At 42.2% G+C, this 22,189-nt stretch overlaps 1 protein-coding gene, 11 non-coding genes and 1 pseudogene across 12 annotated transcripts in view; all 13 read left to right on the top strand.

Moving 5' to 3' along the window:
• Positions 1-453: 453 nt before the first annotated feature.
• Positions 454-22,189, top strand: part of laptm4a (lysosomal protein transmembrane 4 alpha) — a 31,783-nt gene continuing 10,047 nt past the window's right edge. The window contains exons 1-2 of the mRNA XM_047049819.1: positions 454-668; positions 7,220-7,340. Of these exons, the coding sequence (XP_046905775.1) occupies positions 540-668; positions 7,220-7,340 (250 nt within the window). The 5' untranslated portion in view covers positions 454-539. The remainder of the gene's footprint in view (positions 669-7,219; positions 7,341-22,189) is intronic.
• LOC124487658 lies at positions 14,726-14,938 on the top strand. Its single transcript, XR_006958428.1, has one exon. It is a non-coding gene; the product is annotated as a small nucleolar RNA U3 (small nucleolar RNA).
• LOC124487699 lies at positions 15,358-15,570 on the top strand. The gene has a single exon (XR_006958467.1). It is a non-coding gene; the product is annotated as a small nucleolar RNA U3 (small nucleolar RNA).
• Positions 15,991-16,203, top strand: LOC124487695. The gene has a single exon (XR_006958463.1). It is a non-coding gene; the product is annotated as a small nucleolar RNA U3 (small nucleolar RNA).
• Positions 16,624-16,836, top strand: LOC124487689. Its single transcript, XR_006958457.1, has one exon. It is a non-coding gene; the product is annotated as a small nucleolar RNA U3 (small nucleolar RNA).
• LOC124487702 lies at positions 17,257-17,469 on the top strand. Its single transcript, XR_006958470.1, has one exon. It is a non-coding gene; the product is annotated as a small nucleolar RNA U3 (small nucleolar RNA).
• Positions 17,890-18,102, top strand: LOC124487684. The gene has a single exon (XR_006958452.1). It is a non-coding gene; the product is annotated as a small nucleolar RNA U3 (small nucleolar RNA).
• LOC124487723 lies at positions 18,516-18,728 on the top strand. The gene has a single exon (XR_006958485.1). It is a non-coding gene; the product is annotated as a small nucleolar RNA U3 (small nucleolar RNA).
• On the top strand, positions 19,149-19,361 carry LOC124487703. The gene has a single exon (XR_006958471.1). It is a non-coding gene; the product is annotated as a small nucleolar RNA U3 (small nucleolar RNA).
• On the top strand, positions 19,782-19,994 carry LOC124487685. The gene has a single exon (XR_006958453.1). It is a non-coding gene; the product is annotated as a small nucleolar RNA U3 (small nucleolar RNA).
• LOC124487656 lies at positions 20,408-20,620 on the top strand. Its single transcript, XR_006958426.1, has one exon. It is a non-coding gene; the product is annotated as a small nucleolar RNA U3 (small nucleolar RNA).
• On the top strand, positions 21,041-21,253 carry LOC124487706. The gene has a single exon (XR_006958474.1). It is a non-coding gene; the product is annotated as a small nucleolar RNA U3 (small nucleolar RNA).
• On the top strand, positions 21,674-21,863 carry LOC124487712 (annotated as a pseudogene).

Below are 22,189 nucleotides of genomic sequence, written 5' to 3' on the forward strand. Positions count from 1 at the left end.
TTGACTATTTTATTCTGTCCTATTTTCTTTTTAGTTTGACATGATTTTTTGGGGCCCTTTCTTGTTTTAACCTGTAGCACTTTGAGATTTTAGCTAAATATAAAGTACATTACAAATACTATTATTATTATTATTAATTAGTCCAATTGTTTGTAAACATACAGTTATTTAATCATTGAAACATTATTTGGCAGTTGTTTGAAGAAGAACAAAACCTATAAATTACTACAAACTGTCTAGTCCTTCAAAAGTAAACTGAGGATGATGTAGGACTTCCACCATTACAAACATCTGGATGAGCCAGCCTTCCACACGGGACAAATGAATAACTATTGATTAACGTAAAAAGAATGAGCTGTAAAGCGGACAATTGTTTCAATGCTGCTCAATCCTGCATGACTATTGGTCAATATGATGTTTGTCAAATAAGTATCACTAAAGTTCTCGTTTTTTCAAAATCGGGGTGGTCATAAAGTGGGCGTTCCCATATCGATGTTGTTGATGGTGAAGAAGATTTTCTTCATAGCGTAGATCTCCCGATGTTTCTCCCCACTTTAGAGGACGACATGCATACTTTTAAACCAAGTCGGGACAGGCTCTACACCACAAGATGTTGCGGTTGTTGCCATGTGAGGACGGGAACAATCATTCTTGGGACATGGTACATGGTACGTAAAATGGTCGACTAAGCTACAGTAGCTGTTCGGTGCTAGCAGAATAACGAGCTGCTTACCTTTCCTTCCTGTCCTGCCTTCTCGGTTCAGGCTACCAAAATCTGGCTCAGTTTTCACCATACATCATCAAGGATAGGCCTACTCTGTCTAGCCATTCTATTTGCCGTGCTAATCAAACAAAGTTTATAAATGTTTAGTTATTGCTACCCAATCATTCATTTTTAGCATATTCGATTTTGGATGAAAGCTATACTGTACTGACAGTTGACTGGCAGCTACCAAACTACTGTAGACTATATTATAGAGCTATATCTAGTAATAATCATCGATAATTTATTGTTAGTCTAGTAGCAATGCTATCTGCAACATGTCTCTAACGTTTACAAGACATTGCTTTGTTAGCCGACTACTGTATTTCAGTGTAGTTAGGGCTGAAGTAAAATAGCTGTCGATCTTCAATATGAGTGAGTCCCTTCCATATTTGTCAGATTTTTTACGGTACATGGTTGTCTTGAATTAACATTACGTGAAATACACCCGTGGAAAGGCACTAGCTAATAGTCGGACTGGAATTTATTATTTAATCCTAAGGGCATCCTATGTTACGCAACCGCTGCTGGCAGTATACCCTGCGTTTTTGAAACTCGTCTGCAGGCCTTGAAATTGAAGTAACTGTAGAGCCCATATGTAGTTGGTGGGCCGAAGCTCAAAATTGTGCATTTGATCGATCCCTGGCGATGGAGGAGCTGGATTTTTCTGTATCGCTTAAAACTTTTCTACAGCCCTTAAAAAATGTGTTGGCATGTCCAGTTCTTGCACAATTTTCAAGGAACAAACATGTTGTTTCTTTATCGACACATGTTTTCCGGACAACTATGGTCCGCATCCAATAAGAGGTCATATACATGACACCTTCATACAGAGGCGGCCTTACCTATGTTTCACCCGTTTCAATTGAAACGGGCCCCGCCCTCCAAGGGGACCCCCAACAGACAGCCAAAAATCCCATTCATTTTCTCAGCAAGATATTGATTGTCTGCCATAATGTTTAAACCAGTGCTTGAAGTTGGTGAAAAAAGGTGCCGGTACTCTCTTGCATTGGCAAATCGTTATGAAATTTGAGATTCCTACAGTTAAAAACAAAACTTGGAGATATTGCTGGTACAACAACAATTTATTGTTATTTATCAACAACATAAATGCATAGCCTCGGGAATATATTTTATCAGGGGGGTGGCTTAATGTTGCGGGACGGACTGGGAGTAAAATAGCCCCTGGACTTTGATCCAGACCGGCCCACCAGAACCGGACTTAAGAGTAAAATGTAGAGGTGCCGGTACTGCGTACCGGTGAGTACCGGCCCACTTCGAGCACTGGTTTAAACCATCCAAGGTAGACTAACCATGAGCTACGAGGTTGTGAAACGAAAGTTTCTGCTCCTATAAAAGCCAAGTCCGTATGAAATCAACCTTGGTATTTGCGATCTTCTGTTGAGATACTACACTACCCACAATCCTAAACATAACAACACTGACTGATATCTGATTGGTCAAACTCGCGGTTACCATGGCGACGTTTACCGCGACTAAGGTTAAAATGTTTGTTTTGAGCAGGAAAATAAATGAAACTTACGGTACATATGCCAGTGGTGTTGAAAAATTAAAGATATCGGACAACAATAGAAAAGCTTTATTCAGTCTACCAAAAGTGACCTCTTTCTTTGGTCCAGCATCTAGTAATAGTAGCTAGTACTAGTAGCGTTAGCCTAACCCTACTGGCGACAGCAGTGGTGCGCCCCGTGAGCTGCTCGTTGTAGAGTTATTAGCGTTAGATAAGTTTGGTTTAGTGTCACGTCAGACTCTTTTTCTTCTTTGCTTTTGTTAGATAGCTAAACATAATATAATTAATAATATAATATAAGTTAATAATATAATATAATATAACATAATATAATTCAAGTTGAGGGGATGTTTGAGCTGTTTTTTTTAAAAGTCAGCCCAGACAACTGAAAATATACTGCGCTAATCAATTAAGCGGTGAAGTTGCCGTGCGTGAAAGGGCGAGGCTTATTCCAACGTAAAACGCTGTATAATTAGTAGTATAATTAGTATAAGTAAACATTTACATGTGCATTTTGGTGAGCTGGTATATTGTCAGTGGTCGACTGGGCTTCAAATCATGTATGGAAAAAAGTAAAACAAATGGCTAATTCAAGTATTCTCTAAAGAAACATTGCAACATTCCACTTAAACGAGCATATTTGTTATATTATTGCGCTGCTATTAGTCATCAGAGCAAGTTAACAGTTAAGTGATAATGACATGTGCAGAACAGTGTTCAAATAAATGTACAGTATTGTTTTATGTGTGTGTTGCCTAAACATCAAAAATGACATGAATCAATAACATACGTAATTATAAATTAGCTAAGAGTAGGTATACGACATCACACTTATCATTACATATTGACAGCTCTGCAGAAGCCTGCTTATGACCAGTCATTTGAATCAGGTGTGTTGGAGCAGGGAAACATCTAAAACATGCAGGACAGGGGTGCCCTGAGGACCACGGTTGGGAACCACAGTGCTAGGTAATGCTGGATTTCACTAGCCTGACGTTGTCATACTCATAATTCTAGTCAGAATATGAGTCTGAGAACTCTCCGTTGGGCTTTGACTACAGGGCGTGTTTCAAACGAGCCTGGAAAACAAATGCCTCTTCGCTCAATTGGATAGATCTACAACCAATCAGAGCAACAGAGTATGTGACGTATGTTAAGCACCGCATAGTTGTTGTCAACAGAACTAAACCACAAGCAGACTTGAAGTATGCTTGAGGAATGAAAACAAACGATTTTTGCCGGTGTTGTAAAATTAATTTAAGGGTAGGGAGAGTACTTGTTCACACGGTCAACCTTTTTGAGCGAAACAATAAAGGGCAATGCATATACGAAGTTCTCCGTTTAGGATTACAACTCCATTGGGGCCAGCTGATAAATTAAACTTTTACCGAATCCCGTAGGAAGGACGGCAAAAACATATTTTCCATCGACAAATGCCTTGATTGCGTCTCTCTGTTCCTCTTTCAAAATTAATGCGCTGTCGATGTCTTCTAAAACAGACTCGATGGCAGAATCACAACATCCCAGATCTCCAGCGGTAGCCATGTTTGTTCAAAACGAATTCAACTTAAGCGCTCTTTTGTGACGTGGGTGATTACGTTACTGTTGATCATCTGTCCATCATCGTATAAAGCCCGCCCTGGCAATTTAATTGGTTCGCCCAGATTCTGGTTTTCTGTAGTTGGTCCCCAATACGAGACCCTCCAGACCCAATTTCCCGAACAAATTTCTTTTGGGCGGGGAGAAGTTGGGCTGGCAGCCAGGCTAGGATTTCACAGGGGTGTTACAGTAACTTCACCAACACAACAAATATAGCTAAAGCACGTAAGAGTGAAAATGCAGCTCTGGAGAAGGTTTCCTGTATGGCAAGATGTACAGTGGGGTCAGTGTATACAAATAACCTACTGTAAAATCTATTTTGCTGTAACAATCTAAATCCACCACATTTTATTTGAAAATTAGTTGATAGACATTGCATGCTTATTAAAAGCACAGACAGGACTAGGGATGGGTATCGAGAACCGGTTCTGTAAGTACCCGGTTCCACATTTCTCAAAACCCGAATATCAATAAGGTCCAAGCTTATCGATACCGCTATCGAGACTAAGTAATATAATGTAACGTTGACTTATGTCTCGAGAAATAAGTAATGTTATTTAAATCAAATCACTGGTGCACAAACATACAACGTTTGACTAATAAAATGACTAAATTCAATTGAATGGCCTGCCAACCGCCTTTAAACTAAACAAAGATGAATTTAATTGCCTCACGCGCTACTTCGCTTCATTTATCATTTTGTTGCTAGCTACGATGGCAGAACGGACGAAACGGTCAAAAGGCTTGGCTACATTTTATTAAAGCCAAAGATAAAGACGAAGCAAAGTGCAATATATGTTCTAAAGTATTTTCTTGTAAAGGGGGGAAAACAACTGCGATGAACAAGCACCTCAACGTTGTGCATCAGATAAAGATGAAATGCAGTACTTCGACTGTCTCCGAGTCGCAATGGTGCCAACTCCAGCTGCCTTTGCAGTAGCTACAATCCTCTGGTGAGCGCACCCCAACTTCGTAGCGAGTCTCCATCGTTGACAATAATAAGCCAATTCAGGGCTCAACAGTGCAACTATTTCACTCGCATATGCCCCTTAAATTTGATGTGTGCACGAACTGCAAAAATGATTTACGAGCACAGTGTGTGCGTAAAGACAAGGAACCCCCCCCCCCCCCCGTCACTGCTGATCATTCAAAACAGTCACCGCGAGCATGGCTCTGTGGGATGCTTAAGCATCGTGTTAAACAAAAACAGAGACAGAAGAAAATAGGGATAAGATAACGAAGGTTTGAGTTTGGTTAGCTGGTCATTTAGCTATATGCCATTTGTTGAAACGTGTTCAACTTTTCAGGAAGTCGATGTGCTTGACAATGCCACTTTTCGTCAACCAACCAATCACAGTCTAGTTACTCATCCAGGTTGTGGATAGTACATCTGTAGTGGAGAGATTTAGATTTAGCCAGAGTCGGGATCCATTGTCCCTATATATGCTCCTTTTAGCCAGCCTCCTCCTGAGAGCAACACGTTCCCCTTGTTCTATCTGTTTTACTTAAGAAATAGAAAAGTATCGAAAGTGGTATCGATAAAGACTCGAATCGTTAAGCAGTCTCGAAAATGGTATCGATATCGATAAAAATTAACGATACCCATCCCTAGACAGGACGGGCAGGGCAGAGAAGAGGATGGGCAGGACAAAGAAGACCTAGAATCTGATGTGGAATACCATGCCACTCTAGTCGTCCGAGTGTCTGCTCCCATGTTTTTTTCCATACGAGAAGGTAAACTATGCAAGATGCCTTTCTTCTTACTGGCTGGTTATGAACAGTCTGGAGGACACACATTTTGCATATACCTAAAGGTACAATCTGGGGATTTTGTTGCTCAGAGACAACAGGAGTATGGTTTTGCAAACACTGCCTGTGATCAAATCAAAGAGCAAACAGCCAACAGAGACTCAAACAAAAATTGGACTTGGGATTCTCCCGAAACAAAGATGCAGTGCATAGATGCACCGCATCACTCCAACACAGTGAACCATGCTTCATAAAAGAAAAGATAAAAAGGATATTGAAAACATCATGTTAACAATTAAATGTATGATCGACTGATTTAACCAGACATTGGAGGGAGAAAGTCACATAACGTCATGAAAACTAGCTTCAGATGCTGTTGTCAGTGACCTTTTTGAGGCTGAAGAGAGAGGAGACAATGCCTTTGTGGAGTTTGTACAATAAAGGCTACAGACTGAAGAGGTTAAAAAAATATTATCTTTAGATGTTGAAGGACAGCGCAAGAAAGACAACAAAGCTTAAAGGTCGGAAAATAACTTTTAGACCAGACCGAGACCTATCGCTCGTTTGATTATGTTGACACAGCTCAGTCTCCCATCTCCAGTTAGCTCAGGGTCCCTTCACCAGCCAGCTCAGTCTACCATCTCCAGGCAGCTTAGGGTCCCATCACCAGGCAGCTCAGTCTACCATCTCCAGTCAGCTCATGGTCCCATCACCAGCCAGCTCAGTCTACAGTACACTCAACAAGAGGTAGACACAAGACAGGTTACACCCTCTACCTGGAACACATTATAGCATTAGATGTTTAAAAACAGTCCAACTCGGATGTTGTGTATTACTTTTTACAGGGTTTTTGGGGATCACTTGCAAGGGCTACCCCATTCAGGGTCAGCCAGTGTCGATTTTAAGTCTCTACTAAACACAAAAGGAAGAGCCAAGACTGCATAAACACTTTCACCATGCTACATATTATGGTATTCGTTGTATAAAAACTTCTAAATAATGTTTCTTTGTGTTTTTTGGCTATCCTGAGCACAGCCAGCTAAGTCTCCAGGTCAGTTAAAGCTCACTGAGCTACCATTGTGGTGCCGAGACTCTTAGGCTTACTAGGCTAGCTACTTGACGCATGGTCACCTAGGTTGTTTTTACTATACTACGTATGTTTTATCAGCTGATCCTGTTACGACCCATTCGATTACCTAAAAAGATGATACACAAGTTCTGGTTGGTTGGAGACTTAGGTAGTTGAGACGATTGCCTGATAAAGTTGCTAACTTTGAACTAAGCTACAGAAAAAATGTGCAAGAATTGGATGTGGCAACAAACTAAAATGTTTCAAGGAAAAACAACGTTGATAATATCAAAAATCCAGCTCCTCCATCGACGGGGACAGGTCATTTAAAAAACTAAAGCAGATACGCGGGCTCGGCCCCCCACCTAATTGTCTTGTGTACCCGTTTGATTCTTGAGCCATGATACGATATTCCACCATAGACAATTATAATTTTAGTTGCGAGTCATTTAAAGATTTTGAGTTGGTAACACTTTATTAAAACCTCTATCAAAACCTGTCTCTCCAGGTGGTGAACCTGTTAATGGGCATCCTTCTAACAGTGGCAGTGACCCACCCGGAGAACGTGCCCACAGTGGACCTGCAGTATGAGGTCATCGAGCATTACTTTGCCTCGGACAGGGTGTCTGGTAAGTGAAGGCACTTCGACACTATACACACTCAAACTGTGTGCCACTGCGGTTGGGCGACATGATGAATATATTGGGATTTGACAGTGGGCTGAATCCATCGGTGTGTGCATAATTTTTTAAAATATATATAATACATTTTTGTTGGTTTTTTAAATGTAAATATATATCTTTGGTAGTGGTGGTAATATATGTCCCCCCCGCCCCCCCCCCTCCCGGAGACAACCTTTCACAGGTGTTCGCGCGTCTATCACTGCGTTAACATGGATTCAAATTACTGGCTTATTTGTCTGAAATAGAATTATCCGTTTCCTGTAAACACCTTTGTACGAATAATTGAGGTCCGACTACGATCCGATCAACACCCCGAGATAACTATCTGAGTCGGTTGATAATTCGGACATTGCATGCTTGTAGACGGTGAATTGGACTATGAACTGGACTCTGCGTCTTTGCAAATGCTTGAGATCCCTTCGCCCTCCCTCCCAGGTCGTGACCTGGAAGTCAAAAAAGACGATAAGTTGTCGCAAACAAACAACGCGAGCCAATAGCGCTGTTTGCATTCCCATTCTGATTCGCAGTACTCCTATTGTCATCATGCACGAAATGTAGAGGGACGTAGCTTCACCTTGCTCTCTGTTCGCCATCTTTCTCGAAATGTTGATGTTGTTGTTGGTAGTGGTGAAAAGGTCAAGCGGAAAGGGCTGTATCACCACTAGTTAAAACAGTGCCACGTATCGTACTGAGATATGACATGCTTTCGGCCAATGATTCAGTTTATTCACTGCCATATATATTCGGATAATAGCAGTTGCCCCAAAGATTTCGCATTATCCGAATAAAGCTAGATTCGAATTGATACCATCATGTAAACGCGGTGAGTTGTAACACTCACAGACGCGGGATCATTTTTCTGCATAAAAAAGAAGACATAACTTTGCTTTCCATGTATTGGGATATTACTAGTAATAACTTTATGCAAATACAATTATTTGGAAGGCATTTCAAGTTCGACATGGACTGCGGCTGCATGAAACGACCGGCGAGAGTAGCCGTTTGCAGTCGGGAGGAGTTAAAAACGGCTCTGTGAAGTCGGACATTTCAGCATCCGGTGGTTTGCCGCGTTGACGTCAGTCACGGACGATTAAGCGCTGTTTGTTTACTTTACTTTTTTTATAATTAAACGTAGTCTTACCGTTAGTGAAGAGGCGGAGTAAAACCTTTTCTTGAACACATTTTTTATTCAATTAAACAGTTTGGTCCGGATTTGAACATTGGCGAAACTGAAGGTGTCAGAATAATTACAAAACACGCATCAAAGTTGTCGTGGCCAATCATGAAATAGCTGTGTCATCATTAGAACCCATGCGGTTGCTCTTGAGAAAATGCGCTCTGCTAGCCTGATGTTGTCATTCTTATAATTGTAGTCAGAATATGAGTCTGAAACCTCTCCGTTGGGCTGTGTGGCGTCTTTTAACCGAACTCGTAAAAAAAAATGCCTCTTTGCTCAATTAGATATACAGTACTGTGCAAAAGTCTTAGGCACAATAAAAATAAAGTTAAAGAAAAATGCTTTAAGAAATAATGAAATACATTTTTTTACAAAAGGTTTAGCAAAATTGCACTTTTATACTGCTGCACAAATAAAAAATTTATATTACATATATTTCTTTGATTAAATGTTGCTTTCAAATCTGATACACTTAAACGAAAAAATTTTGCAACATTAAATTTAGATTTACTATAATTAATGTATTTCAACTACAAATAGGTACGGTACAAAACTTTCTGCATCACTATAAGCATCCTCATCTGCCTCCTCACCGACGAGACACCAGAGATGTCGCCTACTAATTAATAAACTGCGTTGCGCAATTCCTGTGTTCTTAATTACGAATGAAATATTAATAATAAAAGCTGCCTTCGTGTACACACCGCCCTCATCGAAACATGTAATTCAAGAAAAGCTGTAGCATTTCATTGAAGAAATACATTATAAGACATTATTTGTGTAAAAAATCTTGGGTGCCCAAGACTTATGCACAGTACTGTACCTACAACCAATCAGAGCAATGTGGTATGTTGTTTGTTGAAAACGAATTCAACCCAAGCGCTCTTTGGTGTCGTGGTTGATTACGTTACTGTTGAACATATGTCCATCATCGTATAAAGCCCGCCCTGACAATTTGATTGGTCCGAACAGCTCCTGTTCGGACATACTTTTCCCCAAAACTAGCGACCCCAGACCCCAGGCCGTCTCAAGTCAGACAAAAAGTCTAACCAGAATTCACTGTTTCAAGTCAGCCACCTGCAGCTGGCTGCAGCGCTGCATGAAGTCAGTCCATGTCGAACGCACCTATTAAAACATCTTTGGTGAACATCACGCGAGTAATTTGGCCAATCACAATCAAGATAACGGCAGCGTCTTCTTTGAAAAACCCTTGGCTGCAGCCATGGTCGGACTGGCCATCGGGAGACTCGGGAGATTTCCCGAACGGCCGGTCAAACAAACGGCCGCTACGGCCACGGCACTATTCAAGAAAACTAAATCCTAATAGTTACGCTCACTTTGAGGACCATTCAACTGTTTAACTGGAGTGATCCAAAATCCAAAGGGTGGGCATTTCCCCCGTGTAAACTTGAACGGTGTAGTCTACTTGTCCGTCCATTTTACAGATCACGATTGGTCAAAAATCAATCGTTTTCCGGGTACAGCCAATTCATTGGAGATATTTTAGTTAACATCGTTGTTTCTTTAGCAAAGAAATGGAAAGGAATAGAAAAGGAGGAAAAACAACGGGCACTGCAAGCAAATGCTGCACAATGTATAAGTATAGAATACATGTTTACGCCGTCAAAAGACGGAAAGAGTTTGCAGCCCGAAGATGCGGCTGTGCCAGAGGCGCCAAGTGCAAGCTGTAAGCTGCTGTATTTTCGACATTTAGTAAATTCAAATATCATTCCAAACCATATTGTTTTAATTTTTCTAAAAACATTATACATTTGGTATTACTGTTAGCCAATATATATGCTATACATTTTAAATGAAGTAAAAGAAATGAGCAAAAGAAAAGGGCACTCATCTAAATATGCACAACATGTTTTTGGCTTTAAATAATAAATGTGCTATGTGGCTCAAATGCAATTGTCTAGATTTTTTGTTCTGTGTATTAAAGCAGGCACAGGTGACACAGGGAAAGAGATGGAGGCTGCTGTGGTGACAGGGTCTAGTAGAGAGACTATGACAGGTGCAGCACTGCAACTGTACACAAGAGTCAGTCTGTTAACAGGGTTATTATATGGAAATTAGTTTGTTGAATTGATTGTTATTATTGAATATAGTTAACTGATTGTTGTTCTTTTGCAACATCAAATAGCAGATGCAGAAACAGAGACAAGTATGGAAAAAAGAAAGTGAAGCAGAAAGTGTGTGTGTGTGTGTGTGGGGGGGGGGGGGGGGGGGGGGGGGGGGGGGGGGGGGGGGGGGGGGCGGGCCGGTCTGTGTTTCAAAGTCCCGGGCTGTTTTTCAGTCCCAGCTTTCCCTGGCTGCAACTTACTCGCAGGTGAATTCAACTTTTCACATTACCACTACCAGGCACAGGCCGTTTATGGAGAACGTTGTTGTTGACATATTTAACGTTATCATGGAAAGCAAGCTTGTCGGCAAACGTAATATCAGCGAATTGTGTTGTTAGCCTACTTCAATGTGAAGGATTTTGGCAAGGCTATGTTCTGCTGCATTAGTATTGTTACCTGATTTGTTATGCATATCTTGTCGTAAGAAATTAGCTAAATGAAAACAAACACGTAATGAAACAAGACCCATTGATGCCTAGTTTAAAGGGGCAATTGATTGCAAAACAGATTTGACCTTTGTCATAGTTGAAAAATGACTGTTTGGTTTATAAAATAGACATTCAGTGAACCTCAAAGTCCATTGACGCCTCTTTCCTATGCAAATCTCACAATTTGTAACTGCTGCTGTGAAACGCAGACCTCAGACACTAGTTTATCTGCGCGCTGCTCTGTGTAGCTTACGTCCACGGGAATTGAAAGAAGAAAGTTTTCCACGTTTTTCTAAGGATATTGAAAATGGACTATGGTCGTAAATGCAGTGTTAGAGGCTGTACAGGGAATGCTGATAGTCTTCCCACGGAACCAAACACTCGACGGACATGATGGCAGATGTTGGTCTATGAGAAGATCCCTGTAAAGGCTCGAACCATTTCACCAAAGACAGTTTTGAATGAAAATCTTGGACAATATAAAGAAGAATTTGCTAAGCTGCTGTTGCTGAAAAGAGGTGATGTTCCAACCGTATGCTCATCACAAACACAAGCTGCAAGTATGATTTTGTCGCTAACAGTTAGCCTATTAGCAATGCTAACGTCTCCTGTATCTAGCATAGGTAGAATGCTCTTTCTAAACACATCAACATACCTTACTTAGCAAATTACTCAAGCAACACTAGCTGTAGTCGGCATTAGAAGGAAAGCTTCCAAAAAAATTGCCAGAAAACGAATAGCAGTCTAGCCTATTGCTAACGCCTGTCTACTTTCTCTATTTGAAAGAACTGGAGAAAGGCAGGTGCTAGATACAGGATACGTTAGCTTTGCTAATAACTGTTACCGACAAAATCATACTACAGCTTGCGGTTGTGATGAACATAAGGTCGGAACGCCCCTTCTTTCAGCAACAGCTTCATAGCAAATCCTCCTTTACATTGTCCCAGGTTTTCAAACCCGTCCTTGGTGAAATGGTTCGCGCAAATGTGTCGAGGGTCAAACTGCACAGGGATCTTGTACGCTACGGTATAGACAAACATCAGCCATGCTCATCTAGTCAATGTTAGCTAAACTCTAGCTTATCTGCTTTTTATTAACCCTGATTTGCAAGGAATGCTAAATAGGGAAAACATCTAGACTGTAGGCATGTAAATTTGTTTACCTTGCTGACGCTAGAGCATAGGTAGAATGTGTGATGATTTAGCCTAGTTTATTGGCAATGGGGCTAACGTTATTTCATGTTCCTGATTGTGTTTCATTCAAATAAATAACCTGTGTTGTCATGTACAATTCAAGATGCATGTTTGTCCAGATCTATTTTTCATTAAGATAGCTAGAGCTAACTGAAGCTGAGTTGAACTCAAATCAAATCAAATTTATTTGTATAGCCCTTTTTACACGCAAGCATGTCACAGAGGGCTTCACATGCGCCCATAGAACTGCCCCTCAACCAACCTAAACCCTCAAGGAAGACAAGGAAAAACTCCCAGAAAAACTCCCACCGGGAGAAAAAATTGAAGAAACCTTGGGAGGAGCAATTCAGAGAGGGATCCCCTCCTCCAGAGACGGTTGGTAAGAGAGAGGAGCAGAACACCAGCTAAACATAGTCATACAGTGTCAATGGGTTTTGAAACACCAAAATCCATTGTTCGACTTTATAGACGTTGGATGGGACCGGGAAACTCGCTGTTGGCCGTCATGGAGACTGGATTCCGGGTGACGACCTGGTTCAGCGTTGGCAGACCGACGACCAAGCAGGTCCTGACAGCTCAAACCCCCCACACCACAGGGAATGTGTGGGGGGGGACAGAGAGGAGAGCAGGGATTAGAGAATGCCAGGAGCAGCTAACAGTTACAGTCATAATAGAATGAGATCCCCACCGGTCAAGTGTGGACTAGTGCAGCAATTTAACAGAGCAAAAAGGGTATTTGATGCAGCCCCACACACCAAAACAACGACAGCCCCCCTCAGTTGGAACATGAAATCTGTTCCTAGGGGAAAGAACTCTAAAGTAGGTTATACTTATACGAATAAGGATGAAAACAACCAGTCACCCGTTGTCTCCAACTAGTAATAAAAACTATAACAGTAACAATATACAGCAACGGAACTATAATAATAATAATACTAACAATATACAGTAACTGGTTTACTTAATTTGTAACATCTAGCTGGGCAATGTGAACATAAGCTATAATTAAAATTTAAAAGTTACATGTGATACACACATAGGCAAGCACACACCCCAGGTTTACATAGAAAGTACACACATACTTCCCTTTAACAATCATAGAATTGACTAAACAAGAACGTTTTTAATCTAGTTTTAAATGTTGAGACAGTATCAGCTTCCTTAATTGAGATGGGTAATTTGTTCCAAAGAAGAGGTGCTCTATATGAGAACGCCCTACCTCCAGCAGTTTTTTTCTTAACTTTGGGTATTACCAGATAGCCGGCATTTTGAGATCTTAGAGTCCTTGCGGGGCAATAGGGTGCAAGGAGACCGGAGAGGTACAGTGGTGCCAATCCATGCAGAGATTTGTAAGTTAGTAGTAGAACTTTGAAATCAGCTCTGGCTTGGATAGGGAGCCAGTGTAAAGAGATAAGAGTCGATGTTATATGATCAAACTTTCTAGTTTTAGTCAATAGTCTAGCAGCAGCATTTTGCACCCGCTGTAAGTTTTTTAGGTAGGTAATTGGGAGGCCAGAGAACAACACATTGCAGTAGTCCAATCGGGACGTAACAAAAGCATGTATTAGTTTTTCAGCATCATCCTTTGAGAGGAATTTTCGTATTTTGGCAATATTACGTAGATGGAAAAATGCTGTTCTGGTGATTTGCTTAATATGGTACTCAAACGAAAGGTCTGGGTCCATTGTGACTCCCAGATTTTTTACCAGCTGGCTTTGAGATACTTTGACGCCGTCTAAGTCTAAGGTTAGATGGGATAAATTATTTCGGTGTTTTTTCGGACCAAAAATTTGAACCTCGGTTTTATCCGAATTAAGAAGAAGGAAATTTGCAGTCATCCAAGTTTTCAACCCGGAAACACAGGTTTCCATAGCATGTGGAAATTCTCCCGGCTTTATAGACATGTATAGCTGAGTATCATCTGCATAGCAGTGAAAATCTACCCCAAAACTTCTAATTATGTTTCCTAAAGGCAACATATAGAGTGAAAATAACAGAGGGCCTAAAACTGAACCCTGTGGTACTCCGTATTTTACAATGGAGCTCCTGGATGAGCAACCATCATAGTGGACATATTGTGATCTATCAGATAGATACGATCTGAACCACTGAAGTGAAGTACCAGAAATCCCAACATAGTTCTCCATACGTTCCAGGAGAATCTCATGATCTACAGTGTCAAAAGCTGCACTTAGGTCTAGAAGAACAAGGACAGAGCTAAAGCCCGCGTCAGAGGCTAATAATAGATCATTGACTACCTTGGCTAATGCAGTTTCAGTGCTGTGGTGAAGACGAAATCCAGACTGGAGAGGTTCATAGAGCATAGACCGTTCAGATGGCTTTGGAAACCAGAGGTGCGTATGCGCTCCTCGAGATATAAAGCCAGGTTGTTCCCAATCCATCAAGCAAGACTATACTTTCAGGGATCATTTCTATAGTTTGTTCTTTGAGAAATGTGTTTCCAAGGAGTGGTCTCGCTATCCATGATGAAGATGCAGATGTTCCCTTCTGAGCAGGAATCTGGTGGAAAGGTGTGGCTTTGTTCACTGTCCTACCACCGTTGATGACTGTTCCGAGTTCTTGAATGGAACTTGGATGAAGGGATCATGTTCTGAGTGGATTTACATTGATTGTACAAACGAAAATCAGTCACAGGAATGTTTGCTCTGTCTCATGATGTGCTGGACTGTGCGATTTGCGACACGGCTGTGATGTGGAGCGATTGCGGTTGCAATAACGGCCTTGATGTTGATCGATACTTGGATCCGTGCCAAGTTTAGCTGATTCCACAATTTGGTTCTCTCTATGCAAGGAATCCACTGATCCAAACCAACACTTTGGTTCTCTCTGCAACGTTTTGTCACGTGGAAGATTTCAGAAGTCTGCGTGAAATGTCTTTGACCAAGAGACAGATTTGCCGTGTCGCGGCTTCTGCATAATTGATTGTTACAGTCGTCGACCGTTCAGATGGCTTTAGAAACCAGAGGTGCGTATGCGCTCTTCGAGATATAAAGCCAGGTTGTTCCCAATCCATCAAGCAAGACTATACTTTCAGGGATCATTTCTATAGTTTGTTCTTTGAGAAATGTGTTTCTAAGGAGTGGTCTCGCTATCCATGATGAAGATGCAGATGTTCCCTTGTGAGCAGGAATCTGGTGGAAAGGTGTGACTTTGTTCACTGTCCTACCACCGTTGATGACTGTTCCGAGTTCTTGAATGGAACTTGGATGAAGGGATCATGTTCTGAGTGGATTTACATTGATTGTTCAAACGAAAATCAGTCACAGGAATGTTTGCATCTGTCTCATGATGTGCTGGACTGTGCGATTTGCGACACGGCTGGGATGTGGAGCGATTGCGGTTGCAATAACGGCCTTGATGTTGATCGATACTTGGATCCGTGCCAAGTTTAGCTGATTCCACAATTTGGTTCTCTCTATGCAAGGAATCGACTGATCCAAACCAACACTTTGGTTCTCTCTGCAACGTTTTGTCATGTGGAAGATTTCAGAACTCTGCGTGAAATGTCTTTGACCAAGAGACAGATTCCACGTGTCGCGGCTTCTGCATGATTGATTGTTACAGGTGTCGACCGTTCAGATGGCTTTAGAAACCAGAGGTGCGTATGCGCTCTTCGAGATATAAAGCCAGGTTGTTCCCAATCCATCAAGCAAGACTATACTTTCAGGGATCATTTCTATAGTTTGTTCTTTGAGAAATGTGTTTCTAAGGAGTGGTCTCGCTATCCATGATGAAGATGCAGATGTTCCCTTCTGAGCAGGAATCTGGTGGAAAGGCTTGGCTTTGTTCACTGTCCTACCACCGTTGATGACTGTTCCGAGTTCTTGAATGGAACTTGGATGAAGGGATCATGTTCTGAGTGGATTTACATTGATTGTTCAAACGAAAATCAGTCACAGGAATGTTTGCATCTGTCTCATGATGTGCTGGACTGTGCGATTTGCGACACGGCTGGGATGTGGAGCGATTGCGGTTGCAATAACGGCCTTGATGTTGATCGATACTTGGATCCGTGCCAAGTTTAGCTGATTCCACAATTTGGTTCTCTCTATGCAAGGAATCCACTGATCCAAACCAAAACTTTGGTTCTCTCTGCAACGTTTTGTCATGTGGAAGATTTCAGAACTCTGCGTGAAATGTCTTTGACCAAGAGACAGATTCCACGTGTCGCGGCTTCTGTATTATTGATTGTTACAGTCGTCGACCGTTCAGATGGCTTTGGAAACCAGAGGTGCGTATGCGCTCCTCGAGATATAAAGCCAGGTTGTTCCCAATCCATCAAATAAGACTATACTATCAGGGATCATTTCTATAGTTTGTTCTTTGAGAAATGTGTTTCTAAGGAGTGGTCTCGCTATCCATGATGAAGATGCAGATGTTCCCTTCTGAGCAGGAATCTGGTGGAAAGGTGTGGGTTTGTTCACTGTCCTACCACCGTTGATGACTGTTCCGAGTTCTTGAATGGAACTTGGATGAAGGGATCATGTTCTGAGTGGATTTACGTTGATTGATTAAACGAAAATCAGTCACAGTAATGTTTGCATCTGTCTCATGATGTGCTGGACTGTGCGATTTGCGACACGGCTGGGATGTGGAGCGATTGCGGTTGCAATAACGGCCTTGATGTTGATCGATACTTGGATCCGTGCCAAGTTTAGCTGATTCCACAATTTGGTTCTCTCTATGCAAGGAATCCACTGATCCAAACCAACACTTTGGTTCTCTCTGCAACGTTTTGTCATGTGGAAGATTTCAGAACTCTGCGTGAAATGTCTTTGACCAAGAGACAGATTTGCCGTGTCTCGGCTTCTGCATAATTGATTGTTACAGTCGTCGACCGTTCAGATGGCTTTGGAAACCAGAGGTGCGTATGCGCTCCTCGAGATATAGAGCCAGGTTGTTCCCAATCCATCAAGCAAGACTATACTTTCAGGGATCATTTCTATAGTTTGTTCTATGAGAAATGTGTTTCTAAGGAGTGGTCTCGCTATCCATGATGAAGATGCAGATGTTCCCTTCTGAGCAGGAATCTGGTGGAAAGGCTTGGGTTTGTTCACTGTCCTACCACCGTTGATGACTGTTCCGAGTTCTTGAATGGAACTTGGATGAAGGGATCATGTTCTGAGTGGATTTACATTGATTGCTCAAACGAAAATCAGTCACAGGAATGTTTGCATCTGTCTCATGATGTGCTGGACTGTCCGATTTGCGACACGGCTGGGATGTGGAGCGATTGCGGTTGCAATAACGGCCTTGATGTTGATCGATACTTGGATCCGTGCCAAGTTTAGCTGATTCCACAATTTGGTTCTGTCTATGCAAGGAATCCACTGATCCAAACCAAAACTTTGGTTCTCTCTGCAACGTTTTGTCATATGGGAGATTTCAGAACTCTGCGTGAAATGTCTTTGACCAAGAGACAGATTCCACGTGTCTCGGCTTCTGCATGATTGATTGTTACAGGTGTCGACCGTTCAGATGGCTTTGGAAACCAGAGGTGCGTATGCGCTCCTCGAGATATAAAGCCAGGTTGTTCCCAATCCATCAAGCAAGACTATACTTTCAGGGATCATTTCTATAGTTTGTTCTTTGAGAAATGTGTTTCTAAGGAGTGGTCTTGCTATCCATGATGAAGATGCAGATGTTCCCTTCTGAGCAGGAATCTGGTGGAAAGGTGTGGCTTTGTTCACTGTCCTACTACCGTTGATGACTGTTCCGAGTTCTTGAATGGAACTTGGATGAAGGGATCATGTTCTGAGTGGATTTACATTGATTGTTCAAACGAAAATCAGTCACAGGAATGTTTGCTCTGTCTCATGATGTGCTGGACTGCGCGATTTGCGACACTGCTGGGATGTGGAGCGATTGCAATAACGGCCTTGATGTTGATTGATACTTGGATCCGTGCCAAGTTTAGCTGATTCCACAATTTGGTTCTCTCTATGCAAGGAATCCACTGATCCAAACCGACACTTTGGTTCTCTATGCAACGTTTTGTCATGTGGAAGATTTCAGAACTCTGCGTGAAATGTCTTTGACCAAGAGACAGATTTGCCGTGTCTCGGCTTCTGCATAATTGATTGTTACAGTCGTCGACCGTTCAGATGGCTTTGGAAACCAGAGGTGCATATGCGCTCCTCGAGATATAAAGCAAGGTTGTTCCCAATCCATCAAGCAAGACTATACTTTCAGGGATCATTTCTATAGTTTGTTCTTTGAGAAATGTGTTTCTAAAGAGTGGTCTCGCTATCCATGATGAAGATGCAGATGTTTCCTTCTGAGCAGGAATCTGGTGGAAAGGTGTGACTTTGTTCACTGTCCTACCACCGTTGATGACTGTTCCGAGTTCTTGAATGGAACTTGGATGAAGGGATCATGTTCTGAGTGGATTTACATTGATTGTTCAAACGAAAATCAGTCACAGGAATGTTTGCATCTGTCTCATGATGTGCTGGACTGTGCGATTTGCGACACGGCTGGGATGTGGAGCGATTGCGGTTGCAATAACGGCCTTGATGTTGATCGATACTTGGATCCGTGCCAAGTTTAGCTGATTCCACAATTTGGTTCTCTCTATGCAAGGAATCCACTGATCCAAACCAACACTTTGGTTCTCTCTGCAACGTTTTGTCATGTGGAAGATTTCAGAACTCTGCGTGAAATGTCTTTGACCAAGAGACAGATTTGCCGTGTCTCGGCTTCTGCATAATTGATTGTTACAGTCGTCGACCGTTCAGATGGCTTTGGAAACCAGAGGTGCGTATGCGCTCCTCGAGATATAGAGCCAGGTTGTTCCCAATCCATCAAGCAAGACTATACTTTCAGGGATCATTTCTATAGTTTGTTCTATGAGAAATGTGTTTCTAAGGAGTGGTCTCGCTATCCATGATGAAGATGCAGATGTTCCCTTCTGAGCAGGAATCTGGTGGAAAGGCTTGGGTTTGTTCACTGTCCTACCACCGTTGATGACTGTTCCGAGTTCTTGAATGGAACTTGGATGAAGGGATCATGTTCTGAGTGGATTTACATTGATTGCTCAAACGAAAATCAGTCACAGGAATGTTTGCATCTGTCTCATGATGTGCTGGACTGTCCGATTTGCGACACGGCTGGGATGTGGAGCGATTGCGGTTGCAATAACGGCCTTGATGTTGATCGATACTTGGATCCGTGCCAAGTTTAGCTGATTCCACAATTTGGTTCTGTCTATGCAAGGAATCCACTGATCCAAACCAAAACTTTGGTTCTCTCTGCAACGTTTTGTCATATGGGAGATTTCAGAACTCTGCGTGAAATGTCTTTGACCAAGAGACAGATTCCACGTGTCTCGGCTTCTGCATGATTGATTGTTACAGGTGTCGACCGTTCAGATGGCTTTGGAAACCAGAGGTGCGTATGCGCTCCTCGAGATATAAAGCCAGGTTGTTCCCAATCCATCAAGCAAGACTATACTTTCAGGGATCATTTCTATAGTTTGTTCTTTGAGAAATGTGTTTCTAAGGAGTGGTCTTGCTATCCATGATGAAGATGCAGATGTTCCCTTCTGAGCAGGAATCTGGTGGAAAGGTGTGGCTTTGTTCACTGTCCTACTACCGTTGATGACTGTTCCGAGTTCTTGAATGGAACTTGGATGAAGGGATCATGTTCTGAGTGGATTTACATTGATTGTTCAAACGAAAATCAGTCACAGGAATGTTTGCTCTGTCTCATGATGTGCTGGACTGCGCGATTTGCGACACTGCTGGGATGTGGAGCGATTGCAATAACGGCCTTGATGTTGATTGATACTTGGATCCGTGCCAAGTTTAGCTGATTCCACAATTTGGTTCTCTCTATGCAAGGAATCCACTGATCCAAACCGACACTTTGGTTCTCTATGCAACGTTTTGTCATGTGGAAGATTTCAGAACTCTGCGTGAAATGTCTTTGACCAAGAGACAGATTTGCCGTGTCTCGGCTTCTGCATAATTGATTGTTACAGTCGTCGACCGTTCAGATGGCTTTGGAAACCAGAGGTGCATATGCGCTCCTCGAGATATAAAGCAAGGTTGTTCCCAATCCATCAAGCAAGACTATACTTTCAGGGATCATTTCTATAGTTTGTTCTTTGAGAAATGTGTTTCTAAAGAGTGGTCTCGCTATCCATGACGAAGATGCAGATGTTCCCTTCTGAGCAGGAATCTGGTGGAAAGGTGTGACTTTGTTCACTGTCCTACCACCGTTGATGACTGTTCCGAGTTCTTGAATGGAACTTGGATGAAGGGATCATGTTCTGAGTGGATTTACATTGATTGTTCAAACGAAAATCAGTCACAGGAATGTTTGCATCTGTCTCATGATGTGCTGGACTGTGCGATTTGCGACACGGCTGGGATGTGGAGCGATTGCGGTTGCAATAACGGCCTTGATGTTGATCGATACTTGGATCCGTGCCAAGTTTAGCTGATTCCACAATTTGGTTCTCTCTATGCAAGGAATCCACTGATCCAAACCAACACTTTGGTTCTCTCTGCAACGTTTTGTCATGTGGAAGATTTCAGAACTCTGCGTGAAATGTCTTTGACCAAGAGACAGATTCCACGTGTCGCGGCTTCTGCATAATTGATTGTTACAGTCGTCGACCGTTCAGATGGCTTTGGAAACCAGAGGTGCGTATGCGCTCCTCGAGATATAAAGCCAGGTTGTTCCCAAACCGTCAAGCAAGACTATACATTCAGGGATCATTTCTATAGTTTGTTCTTTGAGAAATGTGTTTCTAAGGCGTGGTCTCGCTATCCATGATGAAGATGCAGATGTTCCCTTCTGAGCAGGAATCTGGTGGAAAGGTTTGGCTTTGTTCACTGTCCTACCACTGTTGATGACTGTTCCGAGTTCTTGAATGGAACTTGGATGAAGGGATCATGTTCTGAGTGGATTTACATTGATTGTTCAAACGAAAATCGGTCACAGGAATGTTTGCATCTGTCTCATGATGTGCTGGACTGCGCGATTTGCGACACTGCTGGGATGTGGAGCGATTGCGGTTGCAATAACGGCCTTGATGTTGATCGATACTTGGATCCGTGCCAAGTTTAGCTTATTCCACAATTTGGTTCTCTCTATGCAAGGAATCGACTGATCCAAACCAACACTTTGGTTCTCTCTGCAACGTTTTGTCATGTGGAAGATTTCAGAACTCTGCGTGAAATGTCTTTGACCAAGAGACAGATTTGCCTTGTCGCGGCTTCTGCATAATTGATTGTTACAGTCGTCGACCGTTCAGATGGCTTTGGAAACCAGAGGTGCGTATGCGCTCTTCGAGATATAAAGCCAGGTTGTTCCCAATCCATCAAGCAAGACTATACTTTCAGGGATCATTTCTATAGTTTGTTCTTTGAGAAATGTGTTTCTAAGGAGTGGTCTCGCTATCCATGATGAAGGTGCAGATTTTCACTTCTGAGCAGGAATCTGGTGGAAAGGTGTGGGTTTGTTCACTGTCCTACCACCGTTGATGACTTGGATGAAGGGATCATGTTCTGAGTGGATTTACATTGATTGTTCAAACGAAAATCAGTCACAGTAATGTTTGCATCTGTCTCATGATGTGCTGGACTTTGCGATTTGCGACACGGCTGGGATGTGGAGCGATTGTGGTTGCAATAACGGCCTTGATGTTGATCGATACTTGGATCCGTGCCAAGTTTAGCTGATTCCACAATTTGGTTCTCTCTATGCAAGGAATCGACTGATCCAAACCAACACTTTGGTTCTCTCTGCAACGTTTTGTCATGTGGAAGATTTCAGAACTCTGCGTGAAATGTCTTTGACCAAGATGAAATAAAAATAGGATTAACTAAAAAAGAAGAATACA

This window comes from Hypomesus transpacificus, chromosome 26 (assembly GCF_021917145.1).
Source record: "Hypomesus transpacificus isolate Combined female chromosome 26, fHypTra1, whole genome shotgun sequence".
Lineage (NCBI taxonomy): Eukaryota > Metazoa > Chordata > Actinopteri > Osmeriformes > Osmeridae > Hypomesus > Hypomesus transpacificus.